General features: G+C 29.8%; 2 protein-coding genes across 3 annotated transcripts; one reads left to right on the top strand and one right to left on the bottom strand.

The window, feature by feature from the left end:
* The first annotated feature begins 1,507 nt into the window (after positions 1-1,507).
* On the top strand, positions 1,508-6,398 carry LOC106767484 (nucleotide-sugar uncharacterized transporter 1). 2 transcript variants are annotated; one of them, XM_022783931.1, is made up of 6 exons: positions 1,508-1,693; positions 3,335-3,486; positions 3,587-3,795; positions 3,866-3,959; positions 4,494-4,660; positions 4,793-4,967. In XM_022783931.1, exons 1-6 carry the CDS (start codon positions 1,621-1,623, stop codon positions 4,965-4,967), a joined length of 870 nt encoding a protein of 289 aa, XP_022639652.1. In that variant the 5' UTR covers positions 1,508-1,620. The 2 variants fall into 2 exon arrangements, with proteins under 2 accessions (XP_022639652.1, XP_022639653.1); XM_022783932.1 differs by lacking the exons at positions 1,508-1,693; positions 3,335-3,486 and adding an exon at positions 5,789-6,398 and having other exon boundaries at positions 3,698-3,959; positions 4,793-4,963.
* A 5,748-nt stretch (positions 6,399-12,146) lies between these two features.
* LOC106766770 (auxin efflux carrier component 2) lies at positions 12,147-15,551 on the bottom strand. Its single transcript, XM_014651519.2, has 6 exons — positions 13,846-15,551; positions 13,327-13,603; positions 13,144-13,229; positions 12,880-13,037; positions 12,692-12,768; positions 12,147-12,515 (listed from the first exon to the last, which is right to left on the bottom strand). Exons 1-6 carry the CDS (start codon positions 15,074-15,076, stop codon positions 12,449-12,451), a joined length of 1,896 nt encoding a protein of 631 aa, XP_014507005.1. The 5' UTR covers positions 15,077-15,551; the 3' UTR covers positions 12,147-12,448.
* Positions 15,552-17,389: the final 1,838 nt, after the last annotated feature.

Consider the following 17,389-nt stretch of genomic DNA (forward strand, 5'->3'; position numbering starts at 1 on the left):
TTCATGTTAGTGACTTTTTTTTTTCTTGCCAAAAATTACATAATTCGAGCATGATAGATAAATTTTTCAAATCCAGATATTCTAAAGAAAGAAACATTTTAAACTAATTAGATTGAATTTTTTTTGAAAATTTCTTCTTAAAAAATAATAGTTTTGAAGTTTTATTTGATATGAAATCCATTTTAAATAAACATGTACGTCTTTGACTCATTTGATATTTTTATATCTCAGGATAATTTTTTGAATAACGTTTCAAAGTATTAATATAAAACTCTAATTATTTAAATATTAAAAAAGAGTTTCTCTAATTCAACAATTGGATAATTAGTATCATATTTCAAAATATATGAAGAAATTGAACTGTCTTGCTTTCATGTTTACCGATAAATTTTTCTTTATAATTTTTAAAAACTAATCTATTATTTTATCTTACATCAATATTTTTTTTAAAATAAAAACTTTTAAAACCAAAATACAATTTATCATAATCTAATAAAAAAAATTGAATGATCTAATTACTAAAAGAAAAATTTATGATAATCAAACCATAATTAAAAACTAATTATAAGAAAAAATAATACATAACTTTTCCTTCCATATTCATAAAAAATAATATAAAAAACTCATCAAATTTTAGAAAATATTAACTGTTAAACTAATAATTTAATATCAAGTGAGTTATATTATTTTTTTCAAAAATAAAAATAAACATATAAAAAATGAAAGCATAAATAATAAATTTGTATTTAACTTTAACAAAAAGAAAACACAAAAACGAGTGATTACTATAATAGATCAAAAACTAAAAGATAATTGAAGAAAAAAAAATATTTTAATAATTTTTTATTATATCGAATTTTATGTTATATTGTTTATTATTATTAAATGTTATGCTTTATAAAAGAAAAATATTCAATTTAATTTTCATCAATTTCCAATATATAACATATATAATTTAAAAAAATTGAAAAAAATTGAAAAAAATTTGGGGAGATGACACCTCCTTCTATTATTCTCCGCCACTGACTTTTCGAATTAAGAAATGTAACCGATAGGGTTTGAAATTCAGGAATCTATTTGCCAAGCAGCAGTAGCTGGATAGAATAAGTTTGACAAAATCCAAAATAAAAATATTCATTTTAGCAACAAACATATATATACAAAATAGATACAACACATTTTAAACCGATACATTATTTTTGTTTTCTTTCTTAATTTAATCTTTATATATTAGAAATATTTAAATTTGATCGCACTCTTAATTTTGCATTTATTCTTTAATTTAGTTTAATTGAGCTTTACATCTAACAGATTCTTTTAATGGCCTCTGCCGTCACATCGATTGGGTACATGGAACGACACCGTTTTTGTCATATAAACATCAGAACAACGTTAAATGTCTTGTCATGTGAAAGGTATGAAGGGGTCGCCGACAGCTGCCATTCTCCGCCATCACCGGCACAATCCACGTGTCAATCACCTTTTTCCCCAAACTTTTGTCTCTTCTGTTCACCTTCTCCATTCTATTCATTCTTCCTCTCCCAAAGGAAGTACCACTGCTACTTCGTCTCTTACTTTGCCTCCCCCCATTTCCTTTCTCAGTATTACCTTCTTCTCAAAATGTTCAATTTCTTACTTAGAAAAGACGAACGAAAGATTCTCAAGCGCAAAGATAGCGATGCTGGGGAAAGAGGTACTCTATGCATTCTACATTCCTTTCTTTTTACAATATTTCAGTTTCTCGATGCTTCGGGTTTATCAATTACTTGTTTAAGATTGGACAGTGTAAATATGTTGCATCGGATTATACTCTCCATCAACTTTTCATTGTTTACAGCAACTCTGAGCCTTTTCAGAACACTTAACTTCTTACACACTTAACTCTATTTTCACACTCATTGAGGAGTATTCACGTTGAAAAATGGGTCTGGGTATGGAACTTCCATTTCTGCAAGACTTTTTGCTCATTTTCATATTTTGGTGATCATCAGAATACAAAGCACTTGTTCTTCAATTTACATCAAGCATATTCATGGACACTTTTTTAATGCAAGCAGGCTAAGTATTATCCAGTTTGTAATTTTGTTTTTGAGAAAAATAAATATAATTACTTGAGATATATAATATAGAATAGAAACACGGAATCATTCTGCATAAATTTACCAAAAATTAAAAGTTGTTGCCTTTATAGTATATTTTTTTTAAATAGGAAGGAATTTATGATGAAAATGATTATGATCTTTGTTTCCAATAATGTTAAAAAAATACATTATTAATCATAAATACAATTATATATTTATTATACTTTATGAACTTTTATGCTTACATAGATATGACAGACACGGAAGCATTGTCCATGAGGAAGCAAAAATAAAAATTGTTCCCCATTCATACGATTTGGACGAAAGAATGTGATTTATAATACTATTCTTACAAGTAATGAAAAGGAATTTACGATGATAATGATTTCTGATTTTTGTTTTTAATAATGTCCAAAAATACATTCTTAATTTGTATTTACAGAATAGTAAATATATATCTAATGTATCTTCTCATATCGTTACACCGATACTTATATGGATACCCTATCGGTACAGCATAGTCATACACATAGGCCTTTGTTAGAGTACTATAAATAATTTTGTTATAGAATTTTGTGCTTGTTTGGATTCAGGTTGAATCATCCAAAATGAACTGAAATATTAGTTTAAGTGATTTTGTAAATGTATATGGTCACATTTTGGCCACTGGGTGAGAAATAGATTTTAAGTTTAAAATTGTTTTTGATTAAAATTAATATGTTGGAATGTTTTTATTTTAAAAACAAGCTAGGAGTAAAACACGGTGTAAAATTTTTATCCAACACGATTTACTTAAAATTGCTTCAACTTAAAATCAGGTTTGATCAAGAATTGATTATCTTGTTGAACTAAACACATGAAGATTTACTCAACATTGAAATGTCATTAATATAGTTCAAGTAACATAATAAAAAATTATCTTAAGTATATTGCTAACTCCTTAAGAATAAAAACATTTAAACATAAATCATTTCTCTTTAAAATCAATTTTGAAAGCAGTCCATCGAAACACAGATTGATTCTTGTTATTTTTCCAGCCTAGTCTCTGCACCTACTTGTATATACTAACTTTGAACATTCAAAATTTATTCAAGCTCATGTCTTATTGTGCCAACTCTGAATTGGTGAATTTTCCTTGGCCATTCTTGATATATAAGAATGTGAATCTGATGCATACTTAGTTTATGCTTTACTCTGTATCTCCATAAGAAACTTCCCTAATACCTCCTATTAACTTTTATTTGCCATTGCAGGAAGAGCACTGGAAGACCTGAGAGGCTCATTGTTTAATGAATTTCGTTCCCCTGAAGGTGCAAAACGACATCAACATCGTACATGTGGTCCAGCTGCAGCACTTGCCTTCAATTTTGTAGTAGCAATTAGTATTATCTTCATGAACAAAATGGTTTGTTTACTTTCCTTTCTGTCTGGTTGGACTGTGTTGTGTGTGGAAGTTTCAAATAACCTTGCTTCTAGATTTTGATTTCTTTGACTTTTCTTTTCAGGTTCTTCAAACTGTTAAATTCAAATTCCCTATTCTTCTCTCACTAATTCACTACGCAGTGAGCTGGTTCTTAATGGCTATACTAAATGTGTTCTCTTTGCTTCCTGCTTGTCCTTCCTCAAAATCAACTAAGCTGTCTGCTTTATTTACTCTTGGATTTGTCATGTCTCTATCTACTGGCCTTGCTAATGTCAGTTTGAAGTATAATAGGTAACACAACTATGATGTTTTTATTTAAAATATTTGTTTCGTTCTCTGAATTTAATATCTATATCTTCAGTATTGGTTTCTATCAGATGGCAAAGATTGCAGTAACACCTTCAATAGTTATGGCAGAATTTGTATTGTATAGGAAGAAAGTTTCTTGGCCCAAGGTAAATGCATTAACTTTGGCTGGGCATGTAAATTGGATGGGAATAATTAAGAGAGTGTTCAGGGGCTTGTAGAAATAAGAGTTTTTTTTTTTTTTTTTTTTTTTTTTTTGTTACTATTGATTTGAGTTATATGCACATTTGTGCTATGGTGATCTCCTATAGCTTAACGTAAAATAACAGACTTCAAGTAGTTAACTTCACCCTTTCATTGTGAAGTGCGAATCCAAAGCGTGTTGTCTCTTGTCATTATCTGTGCTTCTGAGGACCTATGAATGCAGTTTAAAATTGTAGTTGAAAATAAAAGTCCAGTAACTACGACTATTGTTTTTGAAGTTTATCATTTTACTCGTTTGTTGATCTTTAACATCATGCCAGTTGCACAATACTGATTCAATTAGTAAACCTTTAGCTACAATGATGCTTGTATTCTATGTTTCAGAAGCAAACGATTTCAGAATTTTCATACGTATCTCATTTGTTTATTTTGTTTTGTTATTATTGAAACGCTAACTGAGTTGATATGAAACTTTACAGGCTTTAGCATTAACGGTAGTATCTATTGGTGTTGCTGTGGCTACAGTGACAGATCTGCAGTTCCATTTCTTTGGTGCCTGTGTTGCATTAGCGTGGATTGTACCTAGTGCTATAAACAAAATCCTCTGGTCCAGATTGCAGCAGCTAGAAAACTGGACTGCTTTGGCGTGAGTAGTTTGTTCATTCTTTTGGTCATTAATAAGTATTTATTATATCTTTATAATTTATATTATGTAATGACTGCCTCTTCCAATTCCAAGTGCTGATTTACATATCAATATTTGTGGATTATTCAACAGGTTAATGTGGAAAACAACACCTATTACTTTAATTTTTCTGGCTGCTATGTTACCCTGCTTAGACCCTCCTGGTGTACTTTCCTTTGATTGGAACTTCATTAACACATTGGTGATACTCACATCAGCCATTCTCGGCTTTTTGCTTCAGTTATCTGGGGCCTTAGCACTAGGGTAAGGCACATGCATTACCCTCTTCAATTGTTGAATATTTTGCCTGTGAAAAGATATCGAATTTCAGTTTTTTGTAAACGGTAAGTGGGTCACTTGTTTAAGGGGTTTTCATCAAATCAAGTGATGATTTAGTAATGACCTGAACTCCAATGTGCCAAACATAAATAGTTCAATTTGGTTTCTCTTAGCTTCCTTTCATGATATTACTTGTTCTCTTGCGTGGGTATCAAGTATGTTGGTCAGTATTTCTATTTTAAATGTTTCATTGTTGAGGAGGTATAAGCTTATTTGTACAGGTGACAGAGTTGTGTCAAGAAGCCTTTAGTGGCATTTGATACCATCTTTGTTTCTCATGTGAATATAATTTGCATTTCCCTATCTGACCATAAATCACAATAATAATAGATTTTTTGAATGAATAAAGTATAAATTATCTCATCTAGGATTCAATGCCATTTGTTACCATCGAATCCCAGATTATTTACACTTTTTTTGTTCCACTAACATGTTTTGTTTTTAGCAAACATTCCTTTAACATGCTATAATTTAAACTACAACAGTGACCCTGTGTACTGAGAATTTCAAAATAAGTTTATAGACATAGCAAACTTTAATGGTTATGTGCTAAGCCTAATACTGATGGTACTTTACGGACAGATATAAGTAAACAAGTGAGAAAAAGTTTGTGACAATATTAGTGTTTGGTCATTTAAAATTTGTCTTACCCAGACCATTATTGAAGTTCATTAAATTGTATATCTGTTTCTATTTTCATTGTTGTTCTGGCTAGTTTCTTCATGTATTTTTTTTCCTTGCAATTTACAGTGCTACATCTGCAGTCTCGCATGTTGTTCTTGGGCAGTTTAAGACATGCATTATCCTTTTGGGAAACTATTATCTCTTTGGATCCAATCCTGGCATAATCAGTGTCTGTGGAGCATTTACAGCTATTGTTGGTATGTCTGTTTACACTTGCCTTAATCTGAAGCAACAAACAGCCAAGATATTTCCTCATCAGACCTCCCTTTTACCAAAATCTAAACTAAGCAGAGAAAATGGCAGTTCCCATAATGGATATTACAGTACAGAAAATGTCTAGCAAAATTCCTAATACTGCATTGCATGAGATGATAACTAGTCAATCATTGTTTTTCCTTGTTGTGATTTTTAGATTCCAATCGGACCATTTTTTGGTGGTGATAGTTTATGTTCAAATATAAAAAATCATTAAATTCATACTAGGATTCAATGCTTATATCATGGCAAGTTGGAACCCCGTCTACTCTGTAAATGAATTATTTTGTGGTTTCTTATCCTGAGTTACGAGTTTTTTCTTCGGTATAGAATAGGAGCTACTATTTCATTTTGTAATAGTGACAGAAAACAGCATTACATTTTTTTTATTATACTCAGAATAAAAATTGTCTATTGTGAATCTTGTTGACAGAGGCATTGGAAATCATGGACGGAATTATTAATTTTATTATAAAAAAAATTATTTTTTGTTCTTTAACAGACCACCGAAAGTAATTCGCAGTTGTAGTGAAAAAGGTTTTATGTTATGAATCAATCATAAATAGTTTATGGTATTTAGGATTGGTAATAAACTCATTAGGATTGTTAAACTGTATGGATAGAAGAGAATGCAAAGAAAATTTGAATATAATAATGGTATTGTGTTTTATTGTTTAATTTTATATTACATTTTTATTGTCTATACTTATTTCCCTCTCAGAATAGAAATTTGGTCTCATTTCTCGTTACAACATTTCTTTCATGAAAATAACAAATATATTAAAAATAATAATTAGATTACTGTAACTCATACATATAATTATCTATCTCTATATATAATATTGTCTTACTAGATCTCCCTTATTTAGGTATACTCTATTCAGTATTTCTCGTTGCAACTTAAAATGGAAGTTTTATTTTACTATTATCTTTCATTACAATTTTGTTTATTTTATCTATTTCATCACAACACACACACAAATATATATATATATATATATATATATATATATATATATATATATATATATATATATATATATATATATATATATATAAATAATTGTCTTATGGTAAAATAGTTAAGCTGGAACAAAATTTAATTATTGAATTTGAGCATGTATGAAATAAGGAGCCTTATTAAGATAAACTCAGAATTTAAGAAACATAAAAAGTATAAGTTTTAAAAAGTGAAATTGTCATCAAATTGGTTTAGATATTGATTGAACCAATAATAAAATAGTACTAATAATAAATTATACATAAAATAATTTCGTAAAACATAATTTAATAATACTAAAAATTGAAAACACCATATTTTCTAAGTTTTTAATATTCAAAATATGCATAAAAATAAAATATTTTATAATGTTTAGGTCAATTAAAATTTAACATTGAAAAATATAAATTTATTGTACGTTTAACTTTTATAGAAAAAAAAAAACATATAGTTTTTTAAAAAAGTTTTTTTTGACTGTAATGAAGCTTTTTTGACCAGTTTTTCTGGTTTCTAACTACTTCTAGACTAGTTTTTAAATGATTCAACTTGTTGAGATTATTTATGGTTCATTTATAAATTCACCGGTTTTACACTTGAAACATCATATGCAGTTATTTTTTCTACACGACTAGTGAAAAAACAAATGCCTTATATGAGTATCTTTATTTTTTTTTATATATTTATATATAAATAGGATTAGTTTATTTCATGTATATATTTTTTTTCTAATTTTATTTTTTAAATAATTATTATTTTAATTAAAATAATTAAATTTTTATTTCTATATTTTAAATGACCGAATTTGATTATATTTTACTCCTTCTCAATTGCTTAAATAATTTACTAGGTAATATAAAAATTTATATTTTTTATTCTCTTTAACCTTAATTTTTGTTTTATTTAAAAGATTTTTTTTTTTAAAACAACTTTCGTTATGGATTTGACTACTTAGATATTTGAAAAAAAAATTTGGATGATTTTCATAATATTTTCTATCTTACCATATTCTTAACTATAAATTTTTTTTATCATACAATTTTATTTGATGATATGTCAATTTTACTTTTTTTAATATTTTTACTATGTAGAATACATTTTGATGAGTTTTTATATAATTACTTTTTGTTTTTAAATTCATTTTCATAAATGTAATTTTACTACCACAAGCACAAAGATCTTTAATTTATTATAATATAATAATTTAATGATATTGATAAATCTTGTTGATACGATTTAATATAGATTAAAATGAAATATTTATGTCTGAATTTGAATTTTTAGTACTTTAAGAATTTTCTTATGAGATTTCATTCAATATATTTTTAACATTGTATGAGAAAAGATATTATTAAAGAAACATTTAAATATTTTTAAACTTGACTATTTGTTTTATTTTTATAATTTTAAAAACCTACTTTTTTTTAACTGTATCAATTTTGTTTTATTAATGATTGTAAAATTTATAAATCTTTTGATTGTGATAAAAATTCTGTGATAAAATTTTAAAAACATTTATTTGATATTTTCATTTTAAATTTATATCACTATAATTTTTTCTTAAATATTTGATACTGAATATATAAATATATGTTTTTTAAATATTTGATATTTGATATTATGTTTGCTTTCATCATATTTTTTTAAAATAAAAAATAGTTAACAATTAATTAATATTGAAATATGAAGATGAATACCCGCATACCTGCATATCTAAGGAATTGTGATGAGAAAAAAACTTATATCTATTAAACATAAAAATGAATTTTTAGTTTAAAAATGAATAGGAAATAATGAAATTCATCATATGATACATTGTCGTACCTAAGAATGACATGGTTGTTAGTACCTTGTCATTTTACTTCTTTTATCTCCACATATGAGATTTCGTGATTGATATAAAACATTATTACAATATAAAATAACAATTATCTTTTATTACTTCAATATTATTTTAGATTAATCACAAAATTTATATTTTTTAATCCAGGCAATAAAAAGATAATGAAATAATATAATAGTTACATCATTCAATTAATGAGAAAAAGTTAAATTATAAAGACTTAAATAAAAAATATAAAAATAATTTAGTATCCAATAAAAAATTAAAAATACAGCAATTTATAAAAGACTTGAAATTTAGATGAGCCTATATAAAATGTTATGGATAAAATAGTGTAATATAATTTTTTTTATCCTACAACTACATTTAAGAGTTCTCAACAAACATTAGTGAATGATAAATAACAACAACCTGTGTCTTTTTTTGATAAAGTGATTCAAAGATTAATTTCTGAAGATTTCAAATTGAGTGCATTTCCGATACTCTTTTTCATTATGAAATAATTTAATTTAACTTCTATATTTTAAGTTATTCTTATGAGCATACAAATAGATTTATTTTCCGTTCCATCTCCTAGAATAGACATAGTATTTATTTAATATCAAATTAATAGATTCATAAAATCTGAAATTCCATACTTTTAAATAAAATCAATTACAAGTTTTAAGTTTCATTTGCTTAAATAAAGTGAGTAAAAATCGAATACTCTTTTTCCCACGAGGTCTACCTCATCTTTTAAGTACATTCAACCTTCCTTAAAAAAATATAATTCCTTCAATATATATTAATTCTTGAAATTCTTACAAATATATTGTTGAAATTTTTACAAATATATTCCTGGAATATGATAATACTTGCCCTAAATAAAAATAAATGAATTGGATTAAACCATCTTATCATAAATGATTAATGTAACTAATACTTACAAAAATTATATCAGTAATTCATGACTGTTGTTTAGATAATTTTATTTAAAAACTTACCATCTGTTTGAACTGAAAAAAAGAAGAGTCATATTCGAAAAATTAATATATTAAAGGCGCGGTGGATTTGTCTGCTGTTGATTACTTTAATCATAATAATAACATCTTGGATATGATGAAACACTTTCCAAATTAGCTTATAGTCCATGAAAAAAGTAAACATTGATGCACTTATTCAGAAGCACAAAGAATGCAATTAACTTGGTCTAAAATTGATTTACATAACATACATGTTGGGTGTATCAAGGAGAAGGTTCACCGAAGACTAACAATCTTCCTCTTAAAGGTGAGTCCTTTCCACACCGAGAAGATACAAACACCAATGAGATATTGGTCCGACTATATAAGTAAACATTGCTGCACTTATTCAGAAGCACAAAGAATGCAATTAACTTGGTCTAAAATTGATTTACATAACACACATGTTGGGTCTATCAAGGAAAAGGTTCACCGAGGACTAACAATATCTTCCTCTCAAAGGTGAGTCCCTTCCACATCGAGAAGATACAAACACCAAAGAGATATTGGTTCGACTATAAAAGGAATTGACACCACTCTCTATCCAAAACCTTAAGATAATTAATGGGTCTTTCACCTTTATACAGTGCTCTATTTTTTCATTTGTATCCAATGTGGGACTTAGACTCGCACTTCCATTCCCAACAAAACAAGACCAACAAATAAACCAATTAGGGTTCCCCATTTAGGTCAGTGCTCTTGCTGTCATTGGATGCATTATGTTCTCTCCACTCTCTATATAAACTGTTCAAATCCTTATTTTATTCAACAAATGTCTGAAAGCTTCCACCTACTGGGACAACCTTCATGTGCAACACTGCCAATTTCCAATATGTTAGTTTCCATATTGAAAATAACTCAGACAAGACACCCCTTTGGACTTCCACGTGATCAGTGACCAAGACAACGTGTTAATCTCAAAATAAACTAATATGGAAAACCATTTCTTCTTAATCTACACCATTACGGTGCTTGTATGTTTCTTAAACCCTATCGTGGCACACGCATAGGATGACCTTAATGGGGAGGGGATCAAGATCATTTCATCAAATTATAAGGAACCTCAGCACATGTCATGTTTCTGATCTAATCTCATGATTTTTCTTCTCATCTTTCAAATACAAACGATTCTTTTCATTCCTCTCATACATTCATCACAATCTACTCGGGATTACGATTTTTAATCAATATTGTCAGATGACATGGCTTTATGTGCTGTCTGCAATTTCCAAGAAACTTTCTTTGGTCAACCACTGGAAGTAATATGCTCAAATTTAGCCAGCAGACTCCTTTTATTGCTTTTTCTTCCAAGGAATATTTAAGTAATAAATTGACCAACATATGCTTAGCTTATTTTTTTTATAGATGTAAAAAAGTTAATAAGAATAATGTTAGATCCATAGCATCTATGCTACTCTTTGTAAATAGTAGAAGAAATTCTTCACGACTCTGATACTAGCTACAGTCATAATGAGTATAACTATAACGAAGTTGATTACTTTAATCGCCAAAGTTGTCGGGGCATATATATCATTCACTGCATGCATCATTAACTGTGACATGAATAATGGCTCTCCGAACCAGACAATTCATTGAAACTTTAATAAAATGAACCGTTTATCATCCTTTGTGAGTCACATGTGAAGTTTTCAGTATTTATTATGTTGAACAGGATCCCAAGGACAGTAACCAAACTTTTTTGGAAAAGGCAACCACTGGAACGATGCACTGAAGCCACCCTGCTTTTGATCTTCGATCTGCTCATCAATTTTACTACTAGTAGTTTATTTATATGCTCGTTCATATATAGTAAACAATACTGAAAAAGCCAGCATTACCATGCGTACATAATGCTGTTAATTGTATCTATCCTTCCTCGATACATGCAACGTTATATATAATTTTCTCGTAAAACTTATATAAAAAAAATCAGAATGTATTCATGTACTATGTGATGACCAGTATGTATTTATTGCGTGCAAATAGAGTCTATATATATGCTTTTAGTAATTTGTCTGATGAGGAAGTCTCCAAATAACCAATTTCTGCAATCGTTTGAATCTTCAGTTGAAAATATTTTATTAAATTGAAAAGAAAATTTCCTGATCAATGAAGGAATTTGAAAGTCAACTCTTGAAAATTAAATCCTCAGATACCTAATGTGTTTCTTTTCTGTGAGGTCGAAAGGGAGCATAAATGCTAGCTCATTCAGAAGTTCCCAAGTCCAACATATAGCTGGTTTAAAAAGCCGAAAGTGTAATTTTAAAGTTGCTCCACTGATATTAGTGTCCCCAAAAACAACATAAAAAAATTGATCTATCTTGCGTCTCGTAGGTTGTATCTTTTGCTTTCCTACCTAACTAAAAGATTTTCCCATTAACAAATAGAGAGAATTCAGAGTGGGCAAGAAATTTGGAAGAAATCAAACCCAAACTTTCATACCAATCATAAATAATTAACATATATATATAGCATTCTACTATATACTATATATAATTTCTCTTTCCCTCTCTAATATCTAAATTCAAATATCTTCTACGTTTCTTCATCCACCCGCTTGAGCGTGGTGTCCTTGGCTTCACGTAGTACGTACAGTTACAGCATCATATCCTTCTGCCTCGCAAGATAGATTAGACTCCAAGCAGCACGTAGTAGAGTATGGTTATGGGCAATGCAATCAGCATTCCAAATATAACCCTGCATAATTTGCAAACTCTCTTTAATTTATAATCATCTGCATCTCATAAATTTTCTTTACAATCTTTTTAACCCAACCTTACAATGAAAATCTTAAAAGGGGGGCAATTATAAAAAATGAAACATTATTGAAATCATTTATCTAACCAAATAAGAAACATAAAAAAGACACTTACGCAGTACTAAGAATATCTGCATGGAGATTGTATTCTTTGGCAAACACAAAGGGAACGATACCTTGAGGAAGAGCAGCCTGCAATATATAGGCCATATCATAAACAACTAAGAATTAATAACAATATAACATTATAGACTTTGATTGGTATAGATAGTTGATTAAAGAAGGTTTCATAATTCATTTCACCTGGACAATTGCAACATGCAAAAGAACTCCACGGAGTCCAATGCCTATGGAGGTTGCAGCAATAACAGCTGGACCTGTCAAGAACCTAACAGCCATAGAAAATGCTGCAACAGATTTTCCACAGGCAATGATCTTGGGTTGTAATGCCATGAACAGACCTGATTACAGTTAAGATTCCCATATATAATTTACCCTTTTTTTCAAACAATCGTATAGTGCGGACAGAAACGAGAAAAAAATTAATAAAGGGTTCATCACAGGTACCTAGACTGAACATGGCCATTCCTAGACCAGCATCGGACAGTATTGAGATGGAACCTTTTACAATAGTTGGCATTTCAATGTGCCACCTGCATGCATGCACATAGCAAATTAAACGATTTAGGGTGACAGCAACAGCGACAGGCAAACATTTTTTTCTTTCTTTACTTTGAAATTCATGTGTACCTAAATGATATGAGAGACCATGTGAGTCCCAAAAGACTGGAGTAGGTATTGGGATTTCTTATGAGTTTTCTCCAAACCATGATGAGGATGAGTCTTGTCATGACACTAGCCGGTGGCATCTGTTGGTTTTTGTTTGCATTGCCTTCTATGTCCACCTTCTTCTGGCAGGTGTATGGAGATCCACTTGTGGGATATTTCGCTCCCTCATCCATTTCAAGCTCCTTCTCTCCACTCCCTCTACGACCAGGACTCATGTTCTCAATCAATTCTTGAACAGCTGCATACAAAATCGCACGTTTAAAATCAATAAACAAATTAATCCTACTCCGAATAAAAATGGAAGTCCTCTAGGAGGAATGTTTTATAAGGATGTTTCAATAATCACAAATACCGCCTCTTTCTAACAATTTTAAGGATGTTTTCGATATACACATGTCTTTGAAATTTAGTGATGAAATGAAAGTATTTGTTTTGTTTTGAGTGTTTGAGATATTTTGATATATATGATGTTGAGGTTACCTTTGGAAGCAATAGTTTCGTGTGGAACAGCCTTGGAAGGATCAACTGTTCCAAAGTCGGTAGAGGCAGCTCTATTAACTGCATGCCTCAAATTCCCCTCAGAAACTGGTGATGCGCTTGAACTCCAAACAAACATGTGTAACTCTTTATTAGGTGCAGCACTGCTACCAGTGCTATCTTTCTTTTTGAGGCCACCAGCGCTTGTGGACCCTGAAAACATTGGATTCGGAGGTGGGTAAGAAGAAACCAAACCTCCATTAAACAACTCTCCACTCATGCTTCTCCCTCCTCTCTTTTTGTGCATCTTCAACATCTCCTCTTCAAAATTAGAAGTCCTTGGCGTTGCCCCCTTGGAAGATTGCAACGAGTAAACATCACCAATACCACTATTACTCTGGAAACTGTTTGTGTAGCCATGCTTTGGACTCGGTGCCTTGCTTGCAAACATGGCATAAAAGTCTGTTTGATTGAAACTGGAAGCTCTTGGGGTTGGTTCTCTTGATGACTGAACGGAATAGATCTCTACCCCAGTGAGATTAGATGCTCTAGGAGTCATAGAAGTTAAATGGGATTTGTTGAAGGAAGATATCATAGAAGAAGCTGCTGATCTCTTAACCACCACATGGAGCTTTCCATCTTCTCCTATCTCAGCATCAGTTTGCAGCGGCTCCCTACCGTTGAGTGAGACAACATCTGAGTCAACCCTGAAGGAGGTGATGGAGCCTGCAGTCTCAGGGAACTGTTCTGTGATGAGGAGTTTGGCACCTCTATATTCAAACAAGAACAACATGAGAGTGTACCATATGACACTTTGCAGCACCACAATTTGAACCATGAGGCTCCCTGAAAAGTCCCCATACATGGCCTTCAATAGAGGGATCCCCATGACAAGGGTGTTTGGAAGAGTGGAAAGAGAGAACAGGGTGATGGTCCAGTCTAGGCTGCCATGTTTTGTGAAGGTGTTCCATAGAAAGAGAGCACCAAGAATGACAACTTTCTGAAGAGAATCAGCTGCTATGAAGTGGTAGTTCATAGCATAAGGGTCATTAGAGGAGATGAAGTGGAAACTAAGCAGTGGAACTGCAAAGACCGCAACAAAGCGGTTTATACCAGAACATTGATCAGGTGTGAAAATTTTCCACCACCGAACCGAACCATAAGCTAATATCATGGCCACGTACAGGGGCACAATAGCAGCGAAAACATCATAAATATCCTTAATGGTTATCATGGTTAACGCAGGGTAGGGTTGTAACTAGGTCAATGTAGACAGAAAGAGAGTTGTGAAAGGTTTTGTAGGGTAGCGTTTAAGCTGGAAAAGAAGGAAACATGACTGAAACTAAGCACCTCTCACCAGAAACAAGGCCAATAGGCTTAAACCTTCACTGGTAGTCCTCTCTTATAGACACGTCTAGTTTGCTAATTTTTTAAAAAGTGCCACCAATATAAAAAGCAAGAAAATTGTCACCTACATCAATAGAGGTGATTCTCCCACAGAACCCAACAAGTGTGGTTATTTATACAGAGAATCGTTAGAAAGATTAAATCAAGTGGGTTAAATGTAGCGAAAATTAAAGGGTTTTGGATTTTGTATGAAGTGTGTGTGAATTTCCTTGTATGCCTAACTTGGCGCCATTGTAGTCGTTGATGCACATGTAAGTTAGGCCATATTCAGTGATCTGCGGTAGCAGCAAAGATCTTTGAGAGAGAAGAGTATTTTTTTTAATGGTAGTGGGATGTGAAGAAGATTCAAACATAAATGAGCTTACTCATTTTTGGATATTACAAAGAAGCCAACGGTTCAATCACTCTGCTGCCAAAACAAACCATGTGGTCAAACATTAAGCCTGAATGACTTCATTTTTTACTATATACTTTTGCTGCTTCTCAAAAGTTAGATGTTTTCTATTTTGCTAATGTGTCTCTGTGTGTCTGATCTTATTGTTTTATGATGATAAAAATCTCATTGTTGAATTTACACTGCTATTATATTATTAGTTGATCAAACATAGTCAGTTTTTATAAATTTTATGTAGGAGATGTCTAACTTTTGTTTCGAGAAGGATTTGCTCATATTAATTATAAATATATTTAAATAGTGTATGGGGTATACAAGTGGGATAAATATATGATATATATTTTGTTATCTTGTAAAGATATTCTTACACCTTCAAATGAGTAAGGTTATGTTTATAGAAAACATTTTCACGTTCAAATTGGTCCGTTAGATATATTAATAATAAAAGTATCGATTACATATTAAACAATGCTATTTATATTAAATATTAGGTTTATATTGGACTTGACCCACGAAAATAATTACCAAAATTAGTTTGTTTAATGATAAAATAGTTTAACTTCATAATCTTGCTTATAATGAAGAAATGACAAAGTTAACATGATTTCAGTTATCACAAGGATGATGTAATTCGACTATCATTAGACTAAAATGATTTTGCTATAACTATGTCGATATTATATGATATACTAGGAATAAGAACATATTTCAATGACTATACTTGTTAAGACTGAAATCATCTCAATATATTTAACTAATATGATCCCTGAACACATAAATTGTCAAAGTTTTAATATATCAATGCCTTATCTAAAGATCGATATGATTTTGAATATACTTTTATTAAACAAATGTAATTATAATTTTAATAATGTATTATAAATTAATATTCTAAAATTAAGTTAGACTTACACTAAAAAAACACGTTCATGATATCTCATTACCAAATCATTTGATAATTTCTCCTATAAGACCGTCTTTTTTAACAAACAATTTATAGTCAATTAAACTTTATTAAAACCTGTAAAATGAAACAAAATATCGTTAAGGAAAAAAAATAACCTTTCACAAATTGTAATTTTAAATAAATATCAGTAAATTTTGTATACTGTTTTCTAAAAGCGTGTTGGTGGATTTCTTTTCGCCATACTCAACGGACTAACTCACTAGGATTAAGACGTTAGTTAATTAATTAATTAGACGCATTAAATTTATCCTAAATTTATATGTTTTCAAAATTAATTCCAATATATTTATTTTTTTCAAATACTTTTATTCCTCTTGATTTTTTTAATATTTCCCCATCTTTTATTTTAAAAATGAACATTTCTAGATATTGACATCTTTTATTTGACTTATTCAAAAGCACTCTTTGTAAAAAAAATAAAAAATAAATAATCTTTCAAAATAATGGTTGAAAAAAGAAAATCAATTTTTTTTTCATATACCATTCTGCACTGTACTCTCATCCCAAAATTAACCTCGTGAAATGTCATACCCCCTAATTGAAAATATTTTTTCCTATAAACTATAGAATTTATGTATGCTTAAATTGCTTTATTTTGTATAAAAAAAAATCATTATTACTAAAAAAAATTCTTAATTTATTTTGTTTAAAGAGGCAGTTTTTCTAATAATAAAAATTGTGGCATGCGCTTAAAATGTAGTAATTTGTTACTCTGTCCTTAGAAACATTTAAAACAGCCGTATATCTCTCTCAAATAAAATTATTAATACCACTGTATA

Source organism: Vigna radiata, chromosome 7 (assembly GCF_000741045.1).
Source record: "Vigna radiata var. radiata cultivar VC1973A chromosome 7, Vradiata_ver6, whole genome shotgun sequence".
In the NCBI taxonomy this organism is placed as follows: Eukaryota; Viridiplantae; Streptophyta; class Magnoliopsida; order Fabales; family Fabaceae; genus Vigna; species Vigna radiata.

Excerpts from the sequence above, each read along its gene's own strand:
- LOC106767484 (XM_022783931.1), top strand. The coding sequence starts at position 1,621 with ATGTTCAATTTCTTACTTAGAAAAGACGAACGAAAGATTCTCAAGCGC. Across the intron at positions 3,960-4,493 it reads AGAAAGTTTCTTGGCCCAAG|GCTTTAGCATTAACGGTAGT; the intron begins GTAAATGCATTA and ends GAAACTTTACAG. Across the intron at positions 4,661-4,792 it reads GAAAACTGGACTGCTTTGGC|GTTAATGTGGAAAACAACAC; the intron begins GTGAGTAGTTTG and ends ATTATTCAACAG.
- LOC106766770 (XM_014651519.2), bottom strand. The coding sequence starts at position 15,076 with ATGATAACCATTAAGGATATTTATGATGTTTTCGCTGCTATTGTGCCC. Across the intron at positions 12,769-12,879 it reads TGCATGTTGCAATTGTCCAG|GCTGCTCTTCCTCAAGGTAT; the intron begins GTGAAATGAATT and ends TATATATTGCAG. Across the intron at positions 12,516-12,691 it reads GCAGATATTCTTAGTACTGC|GGTTATATTTGGAATGCTGA; the intron begins GTAAGTGTCTTT and ends CAAATTATGCAG.